The following is an 18,998-nucleotide window of genomic DNA, read 5'->3' as shown; positions in this document are numbered from 1 at the left end:
AACCCACATAGTTAGAATGTGGAGCTACAAGAAGAAATGCTATTTTATTACAGCAGCTGAGGCAAAGGCAACTACAGACCTGGTGCCTCACTGCCCACTAACACTATTTACAAGAATCTCCAGGCCTGAGAAAAGGCAGCCGACAATTTTAAACTCTCTGGATTAAGTGAAAACTAGGACAGAACTAATAAAAATCTGAGTACACATTCGCAAATGAAATTTCAAATCAGGAAGTTGATGGTGTAGCACAGGCTAAGCGCAGGGCGGTGGGTGTGGAGTTAGAAGCAAATATTTCCTAATGCAATGCAAGCTCAACCACTAACTGAACAATCAGCTCTGTCACTTCCTGTGTGGTGCTCTGATTTCTTCATTCATTAGATGGATATCATATTGGCCTCCACGAGGATTTGAGAGGTGGGAGCGGAGAAGATGATATATGCAGAAGCACTTTGGTCTCTTAGGAGGAAAAGCGCCATTAAAATCCAAGGCATTATCACCATTACCGATGTGATTGTTGTTGTTCTTCAGCCGACTTACCCAAGTGGCCTTGGGACAGGATCTGGTGGTGCTGGGGGACTTTAACTACCCAGTTATCTGCTGGAAAAGCAATATAGCAGGCCACAGATCATCAAACCAGTTCTCAGAAGGGGTTGGGGGAAATCTTAGTACAAAAAATATAGGAAGTAAACAGCGTGGCTGCCCTTCACTTGATCCTTAGAAAACAATGAGGAATTAGTTGCAGATTTAAAAGTAGAGAGTCCGTGGTTAAGGCAAGCACAGACAGGAAAATAGTAAAGACAGTGGGCATTCAATTCAATAATTTCAGTTGTACAGTATTCAGCGAGCACCTACTCTATGCAAAGCACCATGCTAGGCATTGCAGGGCGGAAAAGGCTAAGAAACAAAAGAATTTCAAGATAATTAGGTGGAGCGGGCGGGCGGGCTGCTGAGGACGCACCGCCTGCGCCTCCCTCCCTGCATGCCTCACCCCCGGCGGCCCGGGGCTGCCGCGGTGCGCAGGTGCCGGGCCCTGCCTTGCCGGCCATGGGGGAAGGGGGCGCCATGGGGCGCTGCCGGCCCTTCCCCGGGGCGCCGCGGCAGCGCTGGTGGAGGCGGCAGCAGCAGCAGCGGCAGCGGCAGCGGTGGTTGCCGGGCAGCGGTGGCGGCGGCTAGGGCGCGGGGCGCGCTGCCATGGGCCTGGCCGGGCTGCAGGCAGGAAGATGTCCAAGCCCCGCGCCGTGGAGGCGGCGGCGGCGGTGGCGGCGGCAGCGACGGCCCTGGGCCTGGAGATGGTGGAGCGGAGGGGCCCGGGGAGGTCCCGCACCGACTGGGAGAAAGTATTTACCGGGCAGTCAAAGATCTATTCCTACATGAGCCCGAACAAATGCTCTGGAATGCGTTTCCCCCTTCAGGAAGAGAACTCAGTTACACATCACGAAGTCAAATGCCAGGGGAAACCATTAGCCGGAATCTACAGGAAACGAGAAGAGAAAAGAAATGCTGGGAACGCAGTACGGAGCGCCATGAAGTCCGAGGAACAGAAGATCAAAGACGCCAGGAGAGGTCCCCTGGTACCTTTTCCAAACCAAAAATCTGAAGCAGCAGAACCTCCAAAAACTCCACCCTCATCTTGTGATTCCACCAATGCAGCCATCGCCAAGCAAGCCCTGAAAAAGCCCATCAAGGGCAAACAGGCCCCCCGAAAAAAAGCTCAAGGAAAAACGCAACAGAATCGCAAACTTACGGATTTCTACCCTGTCCGAAGGAGCTCCAGGAAGAGCAAAGCCGAGCTGCAGTCTGAAGAAAGGAAAAGAATAGATGAATTGATTGAAAGTGGGAAGGAAGAAGGAATGAAGATTGACCTCATCGATGGCAAAGGCAGGGGTGTGATTGCCACCAAGCAGTTCTCCCGGGGTGACTTTGTGGTGGAATACCACGGGGACCTCATCGAGATCACCGACGCCAAGAAACGGGAGGCTCTGTACGCACAGGACCCTTCCACGGGCTGCTACATGTACTATTTTCAGTATCTGAGCAAAACCTACTGCGTGGATGCAACTAGAGAGACAAATTGCCTAGGAAGACCGATCAATCACAGCAAATGTGGGAACTGCCAAACCAAACTGCACGACATCGACGGCGTACCTCACCTCATCCTCATCTCCTCCCAAGACATGGCGGCTGGGGAGGAGCTCCTGTATGACTATGGGGACCGCAGCAAGGCTTCCATTGAAGCCCACCCGTGGCTGAAGCATTAACCGGTGGGCCCCGCGCCCTCCCCGCCCCACTTTCCCTTCTTCAAAGGACAAAGTGCCCTCAAAGGGAATTGAATTTTTTTTTACACACTTAATCTTAGCGGATTACTTCAGATGTTTTTAAAAAGTATATTAAGATGCCTTTTCACTGTAGTATTTAAATATCTGTTACAGGTTTCCAAGGTGGACTTGAACAGATGGCCTTATATTACCAAAACTTTTATATTCTAGTTGTTTTTGTACTTTCTTTTGCATACAAGCCGAACGTTTGTGCTTCCCGTGCATGCAGTCAAAGACTCAGCACAGGTTTTAGAGGAAATAGTCAAACATGAACTAGGAAGCTAGGTGAGTCACCTTTCTCCAGTGGAAGAGCCGGGACCTTCCCCCTGCACCCCCGACATCCAGGGACGGGGTGTGAGGAAGACGCTGCCTCCCAATGGCCTGGACGGGATGTTTCCAAGCTCTTGTTCTCCTAACGTCTCGACAGGCGCTCACTGAAGTGTATGAATATTTTTTAAAAAGGTTTTTGCAGTAAGCTAGTCTTCCCCTCTGTTTTCTCGAAAGCTTACTGAGCCCTTGGCCCCAAGCACGGGCCGGGCATAGATTTCCTCTTCCACAAGCTGCCGCTTTTCTGGGCACCTTGAAGCATCAGGGCGCGAAATCAAACTAGATGTGGGCAGGGAGAGTGTTGCTTACCTGCCCCGCTGGGGCAGGGTTTCCTGAAACTAGGTTAATTCTTTATAGAAATGTGAACACTGAATTTATTTTAAAAATAATAATAAAAATTAAAAATAATTAAAAAAAAAACACAGAAAACAACTTACATGTATACAGGTCTTGAAGTGAGTGAAGTGGCTGCTTTTTTTTTTTTTTTTTTTTGCTTTCTTTGGCTTTTTGTAGAAGAGATTGAGAATGGTACTCTAATCAAAAATAAAGTTTTGTAGTGGAACCAGAGATTACTTACCTGACATCCACCCCCATTCCCCCTCATCCTGCTGGGGTTGAAAGTTCCAGACCTGCTGTCGAGGCCTTGTGTTTGTCAGATACCCAGTGTCCTCCTGCAAGGATGCAACTGAGCTGAGGTGTGAGCCTAGGAGCCCAGGACCCCTGACCCCAGCCGCTGCTGCCAGCCTCAGAAAGGCACCCAGGTGTGCAGGGGAGCACACAGGGCCCGGCAGCCCCCAGGAATCAAGGATAGGACTAAGGTTTTCACCTTAAGAGTGAAGGCAGGAGGAATAGGTGGCTGCTTCCTCCCGCCCTTCACAGAACTGATTCTCACACACTGTCCCTTCAGTCCAGGGGGCCGGGGCTCAGGAGCCATGACCTGGTGTCTCCTGCCCACCCTGGTCCCAGGTAAATGTGAATGGAGACAGGTATGAGAGCCTGTCCTCATCTTTGATTTTCCCCCCAACCCCACCTCGGGCCTTACGACGGTGTTACCTAAGAAAGTCTTCCCTCCCACCCCCTCCCCCATGCTACCCTGGTCAGTGGTCAGCAAATTGGAAGAGGATCCGACAGGAGTATAAATGTGAGACACAATGTCTTGATTATACCTGTTTGTGGTTTAGCTTTGTATTTAAACAAGGAAATAAACTTGAAAATTATTTGTCATCATAAAAATGAAACAAATTAAAATATGTATTGCCAGGAAAAAAAAGATAATTAGGTATGTGTGTGCATGGTTTTTAACAAAATAATAATAAGCATAAAAGAAAATAATCCAGTTGATGAGAAAAGAAGAAAAGACTGACAAGAGGACCCCTATGGCTACTTTTTACTTCACACTTGAAGAGAAATATTTTAAATATTAAAGCATATAAATAAAAAGTAAAGGAAATTATTACAAGGCTCAGAGAAAGAATAGTTTTAGCAGCTGAGAAAAGGTTAAAGGTTAGTCTTAAAACTTTACCACTTGTTTAAAATCAGAGCATCATAGGTTTTTATTCTCTTTACTAAAAACAGAACTATGGGAGAATGAGATTAATAAGAATATCTTGATACTATGAATGTTTAAACACAACACAAGCAAACACCGGTAGTTTCTGGAATCCCTAGCAATGGCCACTACCCACCCACACAAGGCCAGTCTACATGAAGGCTGGGAGCCCACTGAGGCAGCCTCAGAAATCAGCTAAGCTTAAAAGGCTATGCTCCAGGAAGATGTGAGAGGTCCCATCCACTGACTTTTAGAAACACAATTTCAACAGGGAAAAGCCATTTAGGGAAATGCCAGCCTTTATACCTGAAAAACCCAGATGGCAAATCCTTAATAATGCACTTTATGATTTAAAATCCTCCCATAAAAGACCAGCTCTCCTTAAGTGAGATTTCAAGGCAGGCATCTATCTACCCACTTCTTCTGGGACTTGATTCCCACACAAGAGCAAACAGCTTTCTGGGATTCCTGGTTTCCCTCCAAGCTGAGCTGGCACTGCTTGTGTATGCACAGGGCTGCTAGCAATCAGATAGGCCTATGCCCAGCCCTATCTGGACACCCTGATCCTGGACACCCCTGATCCTGATCCTCTGCTATGGGAAGACTGCTAAATGTAGGCAGGTGGGCTACAACAGGGAAAAGAGGCTCAACGGTTTTTCCCCCAGCTCTGCATTAACCTCGAGGGTTCCATCTGTCTCCCCTCACCCTCACCACACTATTCTCTCTCCCCCTACCTCTCCTAAATGATGCTAAGCCAAAGGAGAAGAAAGCAGCACATCTCTCTACTTACCGATGGGGGAGGACTATGATGGGGATGTTCTTGGGACGCTTGCTCTCCTTATCAATGAATTCCCCCGTCACGGTTTTCTCTCGCTCAGTCACCCAGCAGTTGTATTTCCCTCTATCTTCCTGGCGGAGGTGGTAGATCTTCAGCACAAAACACTGTCGCTCTCTTTGGCCACGTTAAGCTGTCCCCTGGCTTCCCGGTGAGCAAATTCGCTGTTGAGGACACGCACAGCGTTAGGGCCTATGGTGGCGATGAGCGAGCTGTTGAAGGCCCAGGTGACAGCAAAGTAACGGTCGGGAACATTCTGAGCCTCCAGGATGCATCTGAACTCCACCGGCTCGCCCACCGTGTGCAGCCACTTCTCTGTTTCCAGCCGAACAGTGAATTCTTTGTCTGAGAGAACAATTAAGAAAAGAGACACATTCTGGGTGAATGAGGGCCCCAGCCAACTAAACCACATTAGCTCATTCCCACTATCCTTCCTCTTCTTTACAATACTAATTGCGGGGAGGACCACAGCACTTGGCTTGAGAGTAAAATCCAACTCAGACCCAGGTTATCTGAGGTCCAGAGAAACGCCTGAATATCACAGACAGAATTCAAAACTACTTCAGCCCAGACGGTCTAAGCAAACTGTTACCCCAGTTAAACCAATGGGGCTCAGTCTGAAGCTTTAGATGTCTTGCATGAGACCCCCAGTTCAGTGAGAAGCTACTAATATCACTCAAATGGTGGATTACAAATATCTAGCCTTGATATATGCACCCAGAACTCTATTTAAGCAACAGCATTATAAACATTTTCAGCAGATATTGTAAGACTTACCCCACTGAGGTCTGTGGGAAAAAATTACAGAGTGGCTTAGGTGCTGGCCCAATCCTAACAAATGCTCAAAGATTAAAATTCCCTCTCTACCCCCCGCCATGTGAATACTAGAAATAAGATGTAGCTATGACAAAACCCTAACAGAATTACATAGAAAAAATAAAAACTAATGTCTGTTCACTAGTTTACCACCTGTCAGATCAAATCTTTAGGCAGATTTCAATGGAAGTAGGTACTTTCCCACTGAAGTACCTACTAAGTACTTACTTTAGTAGGAAAGTACCTACTTTAGTGGGAAAGTACCTACAAAGTACTCACGCCTGGTTAAACCTTAGTAGGTACTTTCCCACTTAGGAAGTACTTAGTAGGTACTTTAGTAGGAAAGTACCTACTTCTGCTGAAAGCCAGACAGCCTCTGAAATGATTACTAAACCCAAGCAGCCTCCAAAGAGCTAGGTGTTTTTTAAATTTTTATTTATTTACTTATTTATTGTGACAGGGTCTCGCTCTGTTGCCCAGGCTGGAGTGTAGTGGCATGATCATGGCTCACTGCAGCCTCAACTTCCCAGGCTCCAGCCATCCTCCCACCTCAGCCTCCAGAGTAGCCACCATATCTGGCTAATTTTTGTTGAGTTGGGTGTTTAACCAGGCGTGAGGGGGTGACCAAAGAGGGCCTCATCACCACTAACAGCATCACCACAACCTGTGTACCAGTGTACAGTGGCTATTAATCCCATTAGACAGCTATCGTATCTCATAGGCACCCAGGGCAGAAGTCAGGGGGAAGAAAACGGAGTTAAGGGTTAGAGACTGGAGCTGTGACCACTGCCCAGTTCTAGCTCTGTTCCTCTAAAAAGAACACTGAGATGGAAAAAATCTCATGGCAGAGATGTTTGAATTCCATGTAGATTCATTAGCTCTGACCTTGTCTGCCTTCCCTAGACTGGCATGTCTAGTCTTTCCCACTATCTTCAAGATCTTGCCCATTCATCCCGTCCTAGGCACTCTTCAAGCAGACGAGGTTTCTGTTTCCCCGAGAAAACATAAGAGTCACGCATGAGCAGCATCCACATTCCTCTTTTCCAGCCACAGCTCAGCTTTACCCCTCCCGCTCCTCAGGCTCTCCAGCCCCTCCCCCCGATATAGGCCAGTGTCCTGCTGCAAACACCCCTTCTTTCCAGTGACCTAACTACTTCCTCTAGCAGCCAAACTTCCTGACAGGGAAAACCACGTCATCAACTCCAGGGCCTCCCCTCCAATGAAGTAGCTGCCGTCACAGCTTCCAGCTCCCAAGAGACCAGTCTTAAGAGGCATGGATTGAAGGAAGCACATTTCACTCTGCCACCATCTGCCTGGATGAACACACCCATATGGGACAGTCCCCGTGTTATCTGCTGGATATTATCTCTCACGTCAACCCAATTAGTCATTTATAACCCGACATCAATGGCAGAAAAGCACTCCTTCCACATAAACACCACTGGAGCTGTGCAAGGTTTACCCTAGACCTCAGACCTTTCCATTGCTCCAGGTTAGCCTGGCTGTAACTCTGGCTTTCTTCTTTCAGCGGCCAAAGACTCTGCTTATCTCAGGGGAATCCCCCCATGCCTTGGTGACACCTTCATGTTCCCAGGTTGAAGACACAAGATTTACCCGCATCACCCCCGTTTCTGCCCTTGGTTATGCCCAGTCAATTACATCTCTAGAAACTGACCTGTGCTTTTTCCAATACCCCTTCCACTTCATCTCACTGAAATTAGGCTTCACTGACTTAGCAAATGTCACGAATGATCCACCCTACCCCTACCCCTACCCCCATCCTAACCAAAGGCTTTCCTCAAGCAGGTTGAGGCCTCTGAGCCTGCTCTATGATCCCTTCTCTCCTGCTCTTCTTCTTGCTGGCCTGCCCACTCTGTTCCACTCTCACCTGTTTCTCTGGTCACCTCTTACTGCTGCTGTTCTCCCAGGCCCTTTCCCATTTTAACCCCATGGGCTCTTCCAGGGCCCTGATCACTCTCAGGCTCTGTCTCTGAGCCCCAGACCCCTATGTCTGAGGACCCACTGGGTGTTTCGCATACTGAGCATCTCTATCAGAGTCTATCTGATGGATGGGCTCTTTCATTAGAATTTACAAAAAGAAAAGGCAGCCAATGCTGCCACAAATGCAAAGGTCCCGCATGTCCTCATTATTGTTCCTTCCCTCCCACAGTTCAAGGAACCCCCAGAGCCACAGCCCCAGCCCCTGGGCTTCTAGACAGTTGGACCCCTCCTTCCATTGTGCTCTTTATTCTTTCACCTCTGGCACCCACTGACCTAGCCTTGGCACTTATTAGCTCTTTTCTACCTGGTCTCTTGGCTTCAGATGCAACAGATTTAATCAACCTCCAGGTGGCCTCCATAGGTTTTTCTTTCTGAAACCCTGATCTGATTGTCTTTCTCCCTGCTTAAAAATCTCTACCTCCTCTCCAGCTGTCTGCAGCAGAGGTCTTCAAACTTTATGAAGAAGAGGACAAAGGAAGGGGACTTTTTATTCATATAAAATCTTCTGCTGCCAAACATAGTTGAAGCAAGGGGGGACCACCCAGGCCCTCGCATGCCTTCTCCCTGCACTCCTGGGTATGCACACGTGCACATGAACACCAACACACACCCATGTCTAACCTCCTAGGCACCTTTGAGGGGCTTCCAGGGTTCCAAGAACAGCTTGAAAACTCTTGGCCCACAGAGTCAAGCCCCGGCTCTATATCACTGCATTTGGGGCTTTGGGCTCCCTTTCCTCTCATCACACACATCTGGAACTCAACATCTGGAACTAGTCATACTTGACTCCTTTCTGCTTGCCAAACATATCAAACACTTTTGCACTTTTATGCTTCTTCTACTGCTGACTCCTCAAGCTTCCAGACTCAGTTCAAGTCAAGAAACTTATTGGTGTTCCTGGATTTGTCTTATCAACCATCCCATTCACAGAAAACTATGGTTGCAAGAACACTTCCTATTTCTGGTATTCCCAGAGCACTCTATACAAATGCTATCAATGCACTTAGCACATTTTACTTGTCCATTGGTTCTCAGGTCTGCCTAAGTGCAGGGACCAGTGCTAGTCATCTTTGAAGCCCTTAATGCCTATCACCATCACACCTTCAATGCTGTGGAGACTGGCTACATGTTTACTGAAATAAACTGAGAAGGGTAGAGTTGGAGATGCAACTGCTGAACCTAAACAGCACAGGAATACAGAGTGAAGTCATCAACTTTTTTTTCACTTAGTTTTCCTTTTGATGGCTTAGTCTAGATACATTTTCAGGGTAAATTCAAAAAGTTCTAATTCCAAATTGGTAAGATTAAAATAAAGAAGATTAACTGATGCAACCTAATTTAAAAGCATTAGGACTCAAAATTTGGCCCAAATTTTTGAAGTTGATCTTAAAACTATCCAGGAAGGGAAAGGATAAATATAAAATAAAGCCCCTTGGATAGATTTTTTAATACTGAAAAATCCAGAAGCTGCTAAATGTCCTACAGAGCAGATAAAGTGCTCCCTATCCCTACCAACCCCTATGGTAAAAGATTTCACATCCATTAGATGACTTATTAAAGTGATGTCCAGAGAATTGCTTCTGCCCTAGAAGCTTTGCTTGAAAAAAATGTAGATAGCAGAAGAATCACCTGGGAAGCATGCCAGAAATCCAGCTTCCCAGGTCCCATCCCAGGAGCCTCCAATTGAAGACTTCTGGGAAGAAGCCCCAAAATGTGTACTGTTAGCTGAGTCTGAGGCATTACTCTAGAATGGCAGAGAAAGTATGCAAAGACCCAGACAACTAACTGCAGCAAATGGGACAGGGAGCCCAAGAGACAGGTCCTGAAGAAGGACCCCACCTGTACTGCAACTCACCAGCTCATTTCCCACAAAGCCACACTCACTCACCAGAACCACCACAGTCCTCACTGGAAGTGAGCATCCGCACAAGGAAAGGCTTTCAGGCCACTCATCACCAACTTAGTGATGGCACAACAACCACGCTCCAACCAAAGCTGGGGGAACTGAAGGCCCATGTGAGAACCTGCCCTCAGCCCAGCAGAGGCAGCCAGCAACAGCTGTCAGCTCTGGCCTGGAGCCTGGTGGGCTCATGAGACTGGGGAGTAGAGTCTGGGGCCACAGGAGATACCAAGAGAAGTCAGGGAGGGTTTCAGCTGGTTGTGCCACCATCATTTTGCCTCAAGACAAATGATGGTGTCTAAAGACATCACGCAACCTCCTAAGGACCGCTTCCAGGCCTTCACTTAAGAAAACATCTACAGTGGAACTTGGTACTCTCAGACTGGCCTCATCCACATGCCCTATGACTCCTCTTGAGCCCCAACGTAAAGTAATCTGCATTCAGCATCCTCACCTGCAAAATAGGAGTACTACCACCTACTCACCTCACAGAACGTCTGGGGGATGGTGAAGTAATATGTGATAAAGCATTTTGGAAATTACAAAATATCACCAAAGACTATTATTAGATAAAAAATAATAATTTAAGCCAAAATTTCTCTAGTTCATAATGTTAGACCTTGGATGGAAGTCTCATTATCTCAAATGGCTTCTGCAAATGAAACCAGATGGGTACCCAAGGAAGGCAACATCATTAAACGGGGCAGCAACTGTGGCTAATGGGAATGAAAGCCCAGAGTTTTAAGATACAAATGGTTTCTCAGAAATCTCCCAATTTTTAAAATGAGTTTCTAATTCAAAAAAGTGTAAACACCACATAGGTGGAAGAAAGCATGTCTCTAAGCAGGATTCAGTCTGTGTGGCACCTGCCTGTGACTCAGGTCTTAGGATACCTATGTCCCGCACATCCCTCAGCTCCCTCCGGCCGCACACAAGACCGGCTTTAACTTCACATGAAAACCTGCTGTCCTGGTAGAGGTGCCCAAAGAAGGAGTCTCCACATTCTCCCAGTATCTGACAGCTTTCACCACCAAGTAAAGGACAGGACAAGAGGCTCAGAGGGACTGACCAGTTGGCTGGACGTTGACCACGGCTCCCTCGGAACGCTTTCGGGTCATAGCATACCATGACCCATCCGGATCCTGGATCCACTCGGCGGCCTCGCAGTAGAACTCGCCCTGGTCAGAAGGCTGCAGGTGGAAGATGGTGAGGCGGAAGGTGGTCCTCTCCAGCTTGTCCAGCAGCACCTCCCCCAGGCTCTGCCTCTGGGCATATTCGCTGCCGGAGTGAAGCATGAAATCTCGGCTCAGGGAGATGACCTCCACGGGCTTCTCGCCAACTTTCTGCGAGAGCCAGGCCACAGACAGGTGGCTGTGCTGAACGGTCTCCGAGGCCACCTCACAAGTGAGCTCCAGTGGGTCCTGCTCCACTCTGTGCAGAGTCTGGGGCATGGCAGTGGTCTGCAGGGAGTCTGGGATCACTGCAACACAGAAATGTCCTGAGACTGCAGTCACAAAGCCACAGAATCTGAGACTCCCGGAGCTAAGCTCCCATTCCACGCAGGTGTCACTGCACTGCGTCCCTAACTGTCATCCTTGAACCATCGATTCAAGGCCACAGACAGCCCCAAATGCACATAAACAGAAAGTTTTCTGTTCAGATTTGGAAATGCATTATTTTGGTGCTTACACTTACCTGTCTCGAATTCTAATAACACTTGGATAAAACATGGGGTGTATTTCATATTACATAATAAATGAACTCCCTGAAAATACTGTCTTTAAACAATTGTCTTATAGGTCAAATAACATTTGTTGTTGATTCTGGCACTGCTTTGAGATACTTTAACTTCACTTCTGACTGATCCTCTAATGGAAATACCTCCTGGAACTTTTAGTTTTACATTTCTATACAACATCCTTTCTTTCCTTCCCACATCCCCATCCTGTAACTTACTTCAGCAATGCAGCCCTAGGAAGATGATTTTTTTAAAAAACCATTTTTGGTAGAAACTATAATCATCATACCCTATTTTTAGTGGGTTTAATTTTCACGCAATTCATCGATCAAAGGGGTCCTCACTGGAAGGAAGCCACAGTCTGGAGAGATTCAGGCAAGAGAAGAGATTTTCTCCGTGATCCCTTGGTCAGAATCATACCCTGATCCTTGCTTGCACCTTTCTGGAGATTAAATAGCACCACCTCTCTGTATGATGAGAGTACCCTAGTCACAACTAGTATGTGTTTTCTCCCTGTTCTCACCCAAGGATTGGGTCTTACAGGTCTCCTGCTGGGAACGGCCAAGTGCAGTGGCTCACACCTATAATCCTAATACTTTGGGAGGCTGAGGGAGGCGGATCACCTGAGGTCGGGAGTTCGAGACCAGCCTGACCAACATGGAGAAACCCCGTCTCTACTAAAAATACAAAATTAGCCAGGCATGGTAGTGCATGCCTCTAATCCCAGCTACTCGGGAAGCTGAGGCAGGAGAACTGCTTGAACCAGGGAGGTGGAGGTTGCAGTGAGCCCCATTGCACTCCAGCCTGGGCAACAAGAGCGAAACTCTGTCACACACACACACACACATGAAAAATAAAAGGTCTCCTGCTGGGACACAGACTAGTTAGAGAAAGGAAAAATAAACAAATGATAGTATGTGTATTAATAAAAGAACTAGCAACACCCACTGCTTAGTTGTGATAATAAAAACTGGACATTAAGATAGGCAGAAAAACAGAACAGCCTCGATACGGTTAACCCTTTGAAACTGGCAAACACTGTGACCAGTGCTGCCCACACTGGAAGCTCCTGCATCCCTCTTCCTCATGTTTCCTTCAGCATTAAGGAGCAACAAGGGAGACAGCCAGTTCATAGTTCCTTACGCATGGAGCCAAAGGACCTTCAATGTACAAGGTCTGAGCAAGGACCTGCAGCCACATGTGCTTCCTGCTTCAGCAGTGCCCCGTGGGTCTCAGAGCTACCCAAAGGCCTATCCTTCCGAGAGGTTTCTCCTCTCTTCCAACTGATGTCATAAGTCTCACCTTCCTTGTCATTCAGATCATCAACCACAAACGTCCTTGCCTTATATTTTCATATCCCTTTTCACCAGTTACAGGGTGAGTTAACTTATGAAATTCTTAACATCTGCATTAGATCTTTTTAAAGTTTCACCCTCAACCACCTATTATTTAGAAGTGAACACAGAAATTTAGTTTCCTTGTGCTATCTGTTGACCCCTAAAATATGTTGGGAGTTTTGGGATTTTTTTTAAAGTCAAATGCATGGCATAAAGCAAAATTACACTACTAAAGAACTGAGTCAGGCCAGACGCTGGCAACGTGAAGACAGCTTCTCCTTACCCACTAGGTTCATCTTTGCACTGTAAATCCCAAAGTATTGCTTATCGGTGCTGGGTGTGTGGCATTCATATTCTCCGGCATCCCAGGCCTGAAGATCTGTGATGTGCAATAGGGTTGGGTTCCCCTGGACTCTTTCTATGAAGATCTTCCCTTCGCGGATGCGTTGGGTGTAGATGGCATAGGGGAAGGAAGAGTCCATGGTGCTGACGATCTGCACCTCTCGCTGTGGCGACGAAGGCAGGTAAATGGACCACTGGAAATTCTGCTCAGAAGGTCCCTGGTAGCCACTCACATTGCACCAGATAGTGATGTGGGAGCCCTCCGTGCGGTACAAGGGTCCTTCCTGAACGGTGACCTGCCGCTGTGCTGACACCACACCTACAAGGGAGAGAAACACAGGCAACATGCTCACTTACTTAGACCAAAATGCAAAGTAGGCAGCAATCTCCAAAGGGTTTGTTATTTGTGTGACATGATAATAATATAAACAGCTTACTGGCCCTTTCAAAGGCACTCTGTGACTTATAAATATTAATTAAAACACTCTGTGGTAAAGCACTGTCCCTAATTTGCATATATGGGAATTTGATCATGCCAAGACGTGCTTTTGTTACTTACTCAACAGCTGACCCTTGGGAATTTCATTTAGCCCCTCTGTTTGTCATGTATATGGCAGTTTATATCTATTTATTAATGCTGTGTATAAAGTTTTTAATAAAATAAGCAGGAAAAGTTGAATCCTTGGCACAAATTCAGATGAAAACAAATAAAAGCAACCATCTAGAAATCTGGCTGAAATTAAATGCTTCTTCCTTGGTCCGAGTGCTGGTGGGAGGGAGTCCTGGGAGCACCTTTCTACTGGTGCTGCACCCTTCATTTTCCCATGTAGCTGCTCCCCAACACCACCCCAAGGAGCATTCCTTAGTTTCTCTTCCCTCCATAAATGGAGGCAGAGCTGAGCTCCTGCAGGCTGCTATCGTTTTAAGCTGAGAACACCCAAATACAAATGTGAAGGGCTGAAACAGATCCCTGATGCCCAGATTCCAACAAACTGACAAAGGGGGGAACTAACAGTGCCCAGCTAAACCTGTGACAAGGACAGTCAGGCTACCGTTGAGTTTCCCACTCAAGACTCCCCTGCTGACCTCCTGCCTTCTGGCTCAGATACTGTTCTCCAAGGTCACTTCTGCCTGCCTTCTCCTTGTTCTTCTTAAAGTGGCATGGTGAGTTTAAGTTCTCATTTCATGCCAACTCAACACTCATTGTGCCTGAGCCACTCAGAAGGTGGGAGGGGGCACACCGCTGCCTCTTCATTTCGGCTGTGGTCACGTACTGCAGGTTGTGAAAAGCGCAGGTGAGTTATAGGCGCAGCTTTGCCACCAATTAGAGCTGGTTGTGTCATCTCAGACAACTTGCTTTTCTTCTCCAGACCTTGATCTTCTCATCTATCACATGATTTCTAAGAAGGCTTTAGAGAGGACTAGCATGGGTTCCGATGCTGGCTTTGTCACTTATTAACTGTGGTCTTGGATAAGCTGCTTAACCTCTCTAAGCCTCAGTTTTCTCATCAGTAAGATGGGGATAATAATGCCTGTCTCATAGGGTTATTGAGAAGATTTAGTAATATCTGTAAAGACCCTAGCATAGAGCCTAGCCCACAATCAGTCCTCAATAAAGAGCTGCTGGCTAAGACACATTTCTGCTGGAACATTCTGTGGCTCTGGATCCATAGAGGACAGGATTTGGCCAATGACTGCTTAAGGACATTTCAATGGCCCCTTGACGATGACACCATCACTGGGCTGCCCACCTCATCCCACAGCTGCAGCCCATTCTTGTGATAGCTTCCCTTTTCCCCCACAAATGGGAATGGCGGCTGCCCTGGCTATGCCTATCTGAAGTGGATCCAGCTGGTGAACAGCCGGGACAGCTCAAATACTAGTGGAGTGCAGCTCTCTGCCCAGCCCAGCAGGTGACTGTGCCTCAGTGTAAGCTAATCTAATCTGCAAGATGACAGACCTCAAAACGGCCCATACAATGAAATGCCCATGGCTTGCAAAACTTTAATTCATGCAGAACCTTTCCTCACAAACAAAATCTTACACAGAACCCCATCTTGGCTTCAGCAGAATCAGGAAAAATAAAAAATTGGCAGGGGAAGGAAATAAACAAAACAAGTGGTATCTGAATTTATTTGATATATTCTGGTTGATGGCATTAATTATGACATTTAAAGTCACCATGAGGACAACTCATTAGTAATATCAGTATGTTAAAATATGCTGCATAACATTTTTACTATATGTACAGTCATGCACTGAATAACATTTCAGTCAATGAGGAAACACATGTGCAACAGTGATCCTGTAAGATTATAATGGAGCATATATAGAGATCTAATATATGGCACTTAATGTTGGCGTGGCAGATCAAGTAGGGGAAATGACTGCTATTTAGTAACAGTGCTGGGACATTTGATTTTCCATAATAAAATATATAAATGAAAATATATATCCCATCTAGGTTTGTTGAAATACACCCTATGATGTTCACACAAGAATGAAATTGCCTAACGACACATTTCTTAAAACATGTCCCCATAATTAAGTGACCCATGACTGTATACACACACACATATGGTGACATTTGAATCAAATGATTGCAGTATTCCTGAAACACAGAACATTTTGCAAACAATTTACCTACATTCATAACATTAGGTATCCTTTGAATTGCAGTGTTCTATGACAGAGCAACTACAACCAACCCCCATCCATCCCCTGCAAAGAAGGCTGGAGGCAGGTCAGGGTACACCAGCATCTTCAAGGACTCCTTCTCAGTCCTGGACCTACACTGGAATCACCTGTGGAGCTTTAAAAAAATAACAGTGCCTGGACCCCACCTGACATAACTGGTCTTAGGATTAATTAGGATTTTTTTTGAAGCTCCACAGATGATTCAAATCAGGTGTAGCAAAGCACTGTTACTTTAAAGTGTCTCTACCTACATGGTGCCAGCCAAGTGCTCAAATGAAATATCTTAAGGCTCTCACTAGCTTTAAGTTTCTCTCTTTGGTAGAGACCCAATCACTGGTTCAAGGAAGTTTCATTCTCCTCCAGTCTTCCCCAGTGCAAAAGAAAAGAGCTGAGACACATCAGATACTGGCTTTTGTGATGCAATAATGAGTTTAACCAGAATGCATCCTATTTACAGACCTTACAATGGCACTCGGCCAGCAGATCATGCATGTCCTCCCCACCCAAAGGTAAACAGTGTTAAGTGGCCTGAATGAGCCAGGACAGCAGGGTCAAATCAACTTGTCTAGGCTGGAAGCAGGTTATAAACAATCCGGACAAATAAATAACTACTGGATTGCACTTCAACCACACACATTCAGCTGCACCTGTTTATTAAATACCTCCTTAATTTCCCTCTGCCCCACAAAGGGCTTCTGACCCCTGAAAATAATGCTTCTCAAAATAAAAATAATTGTTTTCTTCTTGGCAGTTTAATTCCCCTTCCACACATCCCCCCCCCCCCATTTCCCTATAATGGTAATACACTGCTGTGCAGACCTCTGCTGCCTCCAAAGAGACACAGGCACCCAACCCTGACCAGGGCATCCTCTGACCCACAGCCCCTCTATCTCCCCTCTCAACCTACAATAGAAAGTTCCTCCCAGGCAAGGATCATTTTTTTTAAATAACTTTTTTAACTTTAGACATTCTATACTCTTTGGATTACTCTGCAATAAGCAAATATGACTTCTGTAACATAAAAAGAAAGATCAAAATGTTATATATAACTGCATGAAAAGAACTAGAAAGAAAATACTAGGTGACAGGATGGCAAGTGATTTTTATTTTTTTCTTAATATTTTACTCCTTCCCCCAGTCCTCTGCAATGAGTGTGTACCAGTTTTATAACTAGAAAAAAATTTTAGCCGAAAAGAAAAATAATGCATGTTTGCTATATAAAATTCACTACTGTAGTATTTATATATATATATATATATATATATATATATATATATATATATATATATATATACATATTTGGTCTTTGTCCCCAGTTCCTGGCACTGAGCTCCTAAACCCCTTGGAACTTCCTAAGCAATGGGAATACCTTTTGTAATTTATAAGAAGCCCCTTTTGGCCATCCCAGAGTTTATGCTAATGAGGTGACTGAAGGTGAGCACGGAGGCAGTTTCAAGGAAGGAGCTGGCCACGCTTAGAGTTGTGGAGTTTTCAGCCCCACGCTTAGACCTCCAAGGACAAGAGGGGGACCACAGATTGATCCAATCAGCATTGGTCAGTGATTTGATCAGTCATACCCATGTAATGAAATCCCATATGAAAACCCTAAATAACGGAGTTAGGAGAGCTTCTGGGTGCTGGAAGCGGTGTGCACCAGGAGAGGGCATGGGCAGTCAGCACTACTCCCCTCTCAGACCTTGCCCTATGCACTAAATAGGACTGACCTATGTGACCAATAGGAAATGCACAAATGGTGGAATGTGACTTCCAGGGCTAGGTCATAAAAAGACAAGCACGATGTTATGAGGACATCAAAGCAGCCATATGGGGAGGACCGCATGAGGCCTCCTGCCAACAGCTAGCACTAACTTGCTAGCATGTGACTGGAAGTAGATTCTCCAGCCTCAGTCAACTCAGTCAAGCCTTCAGATAATGTCAACCCCAGGCATCTTTTTGTTGTTGTTGAGACAGGGTCTCACTCTGTCACCCAGGCTGGAGTGCAGTGCTGCAATCATAGCTCACTGCAGCCTTGACCTCCGAGGCTCAAGTGATCCTCCCACATCAGCCTCCTGAGTATCTGGGACCACCAGTACACACCACCATGCCTGGCTAACTTTTTTATTTCTTATAGAGACGGGATGATATGGTTGGGGTCTGTGTACCCACCTAAATCTCAGGTTCAATTATAATCCCCAATGTTAGAGGTGGGGCCTGGTGGGAGGTGACTGGATCACAGGAATGGATCTTTCATGAATGATTTAGCATCACCCTTTTGGTGCTGTGCTCATTAGAGTTCTCACAGTATCTAATTGTTTAAAAGTGTGTGGCACCTCCCCCCTCTCTCTCTTGCTCCTGCTTTGGCCATGTAAGGCGTGCCTGCTTCCCCTTCACCTTCCACCATGATTGAAAGTTTCCTGTGGTTGTCCCAGAAGCCGAGCAGATGCCAGCATTATGCTCCTTGAACAGCCTGTGGAACTGTGAGACAATTAAACCTCTTTTCTTTATAAATTCTCCAGTCTCATGTATTTATAGCAATGTGAGAACTGACTAATACATAGGGTCTCACTGTGTTGCCCAGGCTGGTCTCAAACTCCTGGGCTCAAGTAATCCTCCTGGCTTTGCTTCCCAGAGTGCAGAGATTACAGGCATGAGCCACTGAACCTGCCCCTTTCCCCCCAACAACATCTTGATTGCAACCTCCTGGGAGACTCTGAGTCAGAAGTATCCAGTTAAGATGTTACTGACTTTCTGAACCACAGAAACTGTGAGATAATAAACATCTATTGTTCCTTTAAGCCTTAAGTTTGGGGCTTTTTTTTTTACACCAATATATAACTAATATCCCTAAGATTGGATGCAAAATTGTGTTACATACACATGACAGTGTTCTTCTGGGAAAAGAGTCCATAAACTTCAAAAGATTCTCAAAGGCCAAGACCCAAAAAGATTAAGAAACATTGCATCAGACAATAAATTGTCAATGAGCAAGGTCCTGTCCTTTTAGACTGGGTTTTGAAATCACCCATCCCACAAATATATGATACCACTTAACTAGTTTTTCAAGATATTTCTTGTTCAAAGATGCTCCCACTTTTTCTTTGTGCTCAAGTCCTAGATAAACCTGGCTAGGGGCAGGAGGTA

General features: G+C 46.1%; 2 protein-coding genes across 2 annotated transcripts in view; one reads left to right on the top strand and one right to left on the bottom strand.

Annotated features, from left to right (window-relative positions):
* LOC129530497 (immunoglobulin superfamily member 3-like) overlaps positions 1 to 13,507 on the bottom strand; it is a 38,681-nt gene extending 25,174 nt beyond the window's left edge. The window contains 5 exon segments of the mRNA XM_055377305.1: positions 538 to 597; positions 4,968 to 5,132; positions 5,135 to 5,371; positions 10,813 to 11,223; positions 13,102 to 13,507. Coding sequence (XP_055233280.1) covers positions 538 to 597; positions 4,968 to 5,132; positions 5,135 to 5,371; positions 10,813 to 11,223; positions 13,102 to 13,507 — 1,279 coding nt within the window.
* Positions 1,206 to 2,597, top strand: LOC129530502 (N-lysine methyltransferase KMT5A-like). The gene has a single exon (XM_055377308.2). The coding sequence runs from the start codon at positions 1,221 to 1,223 to the stop codon at positions 2,256 to 2,258; it is 1,038 nt and encodes a 345-aa protein (XP_055233283.2). The 5' UTR covers positions 1,206 to 1,220; the 3' UTR covers positions 2,259 to 2,597.
* Positions 13,508 to 18,998: the final 5,491 nt, after the last annotated feature.

This window comes from Gorilla gorilla, chromosome 22, assembly GCF_029281585.2.
Source record: "Gorilla gorilla gorilla isolate KB3781 chromosome 22, NHGRI_mGorGor1-v2.1_pri, whole genome shotgun sequence".
NCBI lineage: Eukaryota > Metazoa > Chordata > Mammalia > Primates > Hominidae > Gorilla > Gorilla gorilla.
The sequence above is the reverse complement of the archived record's forward strand: the minus strand, read 5'-3'. Positions and strand labels throughout refer to the sequence as shown.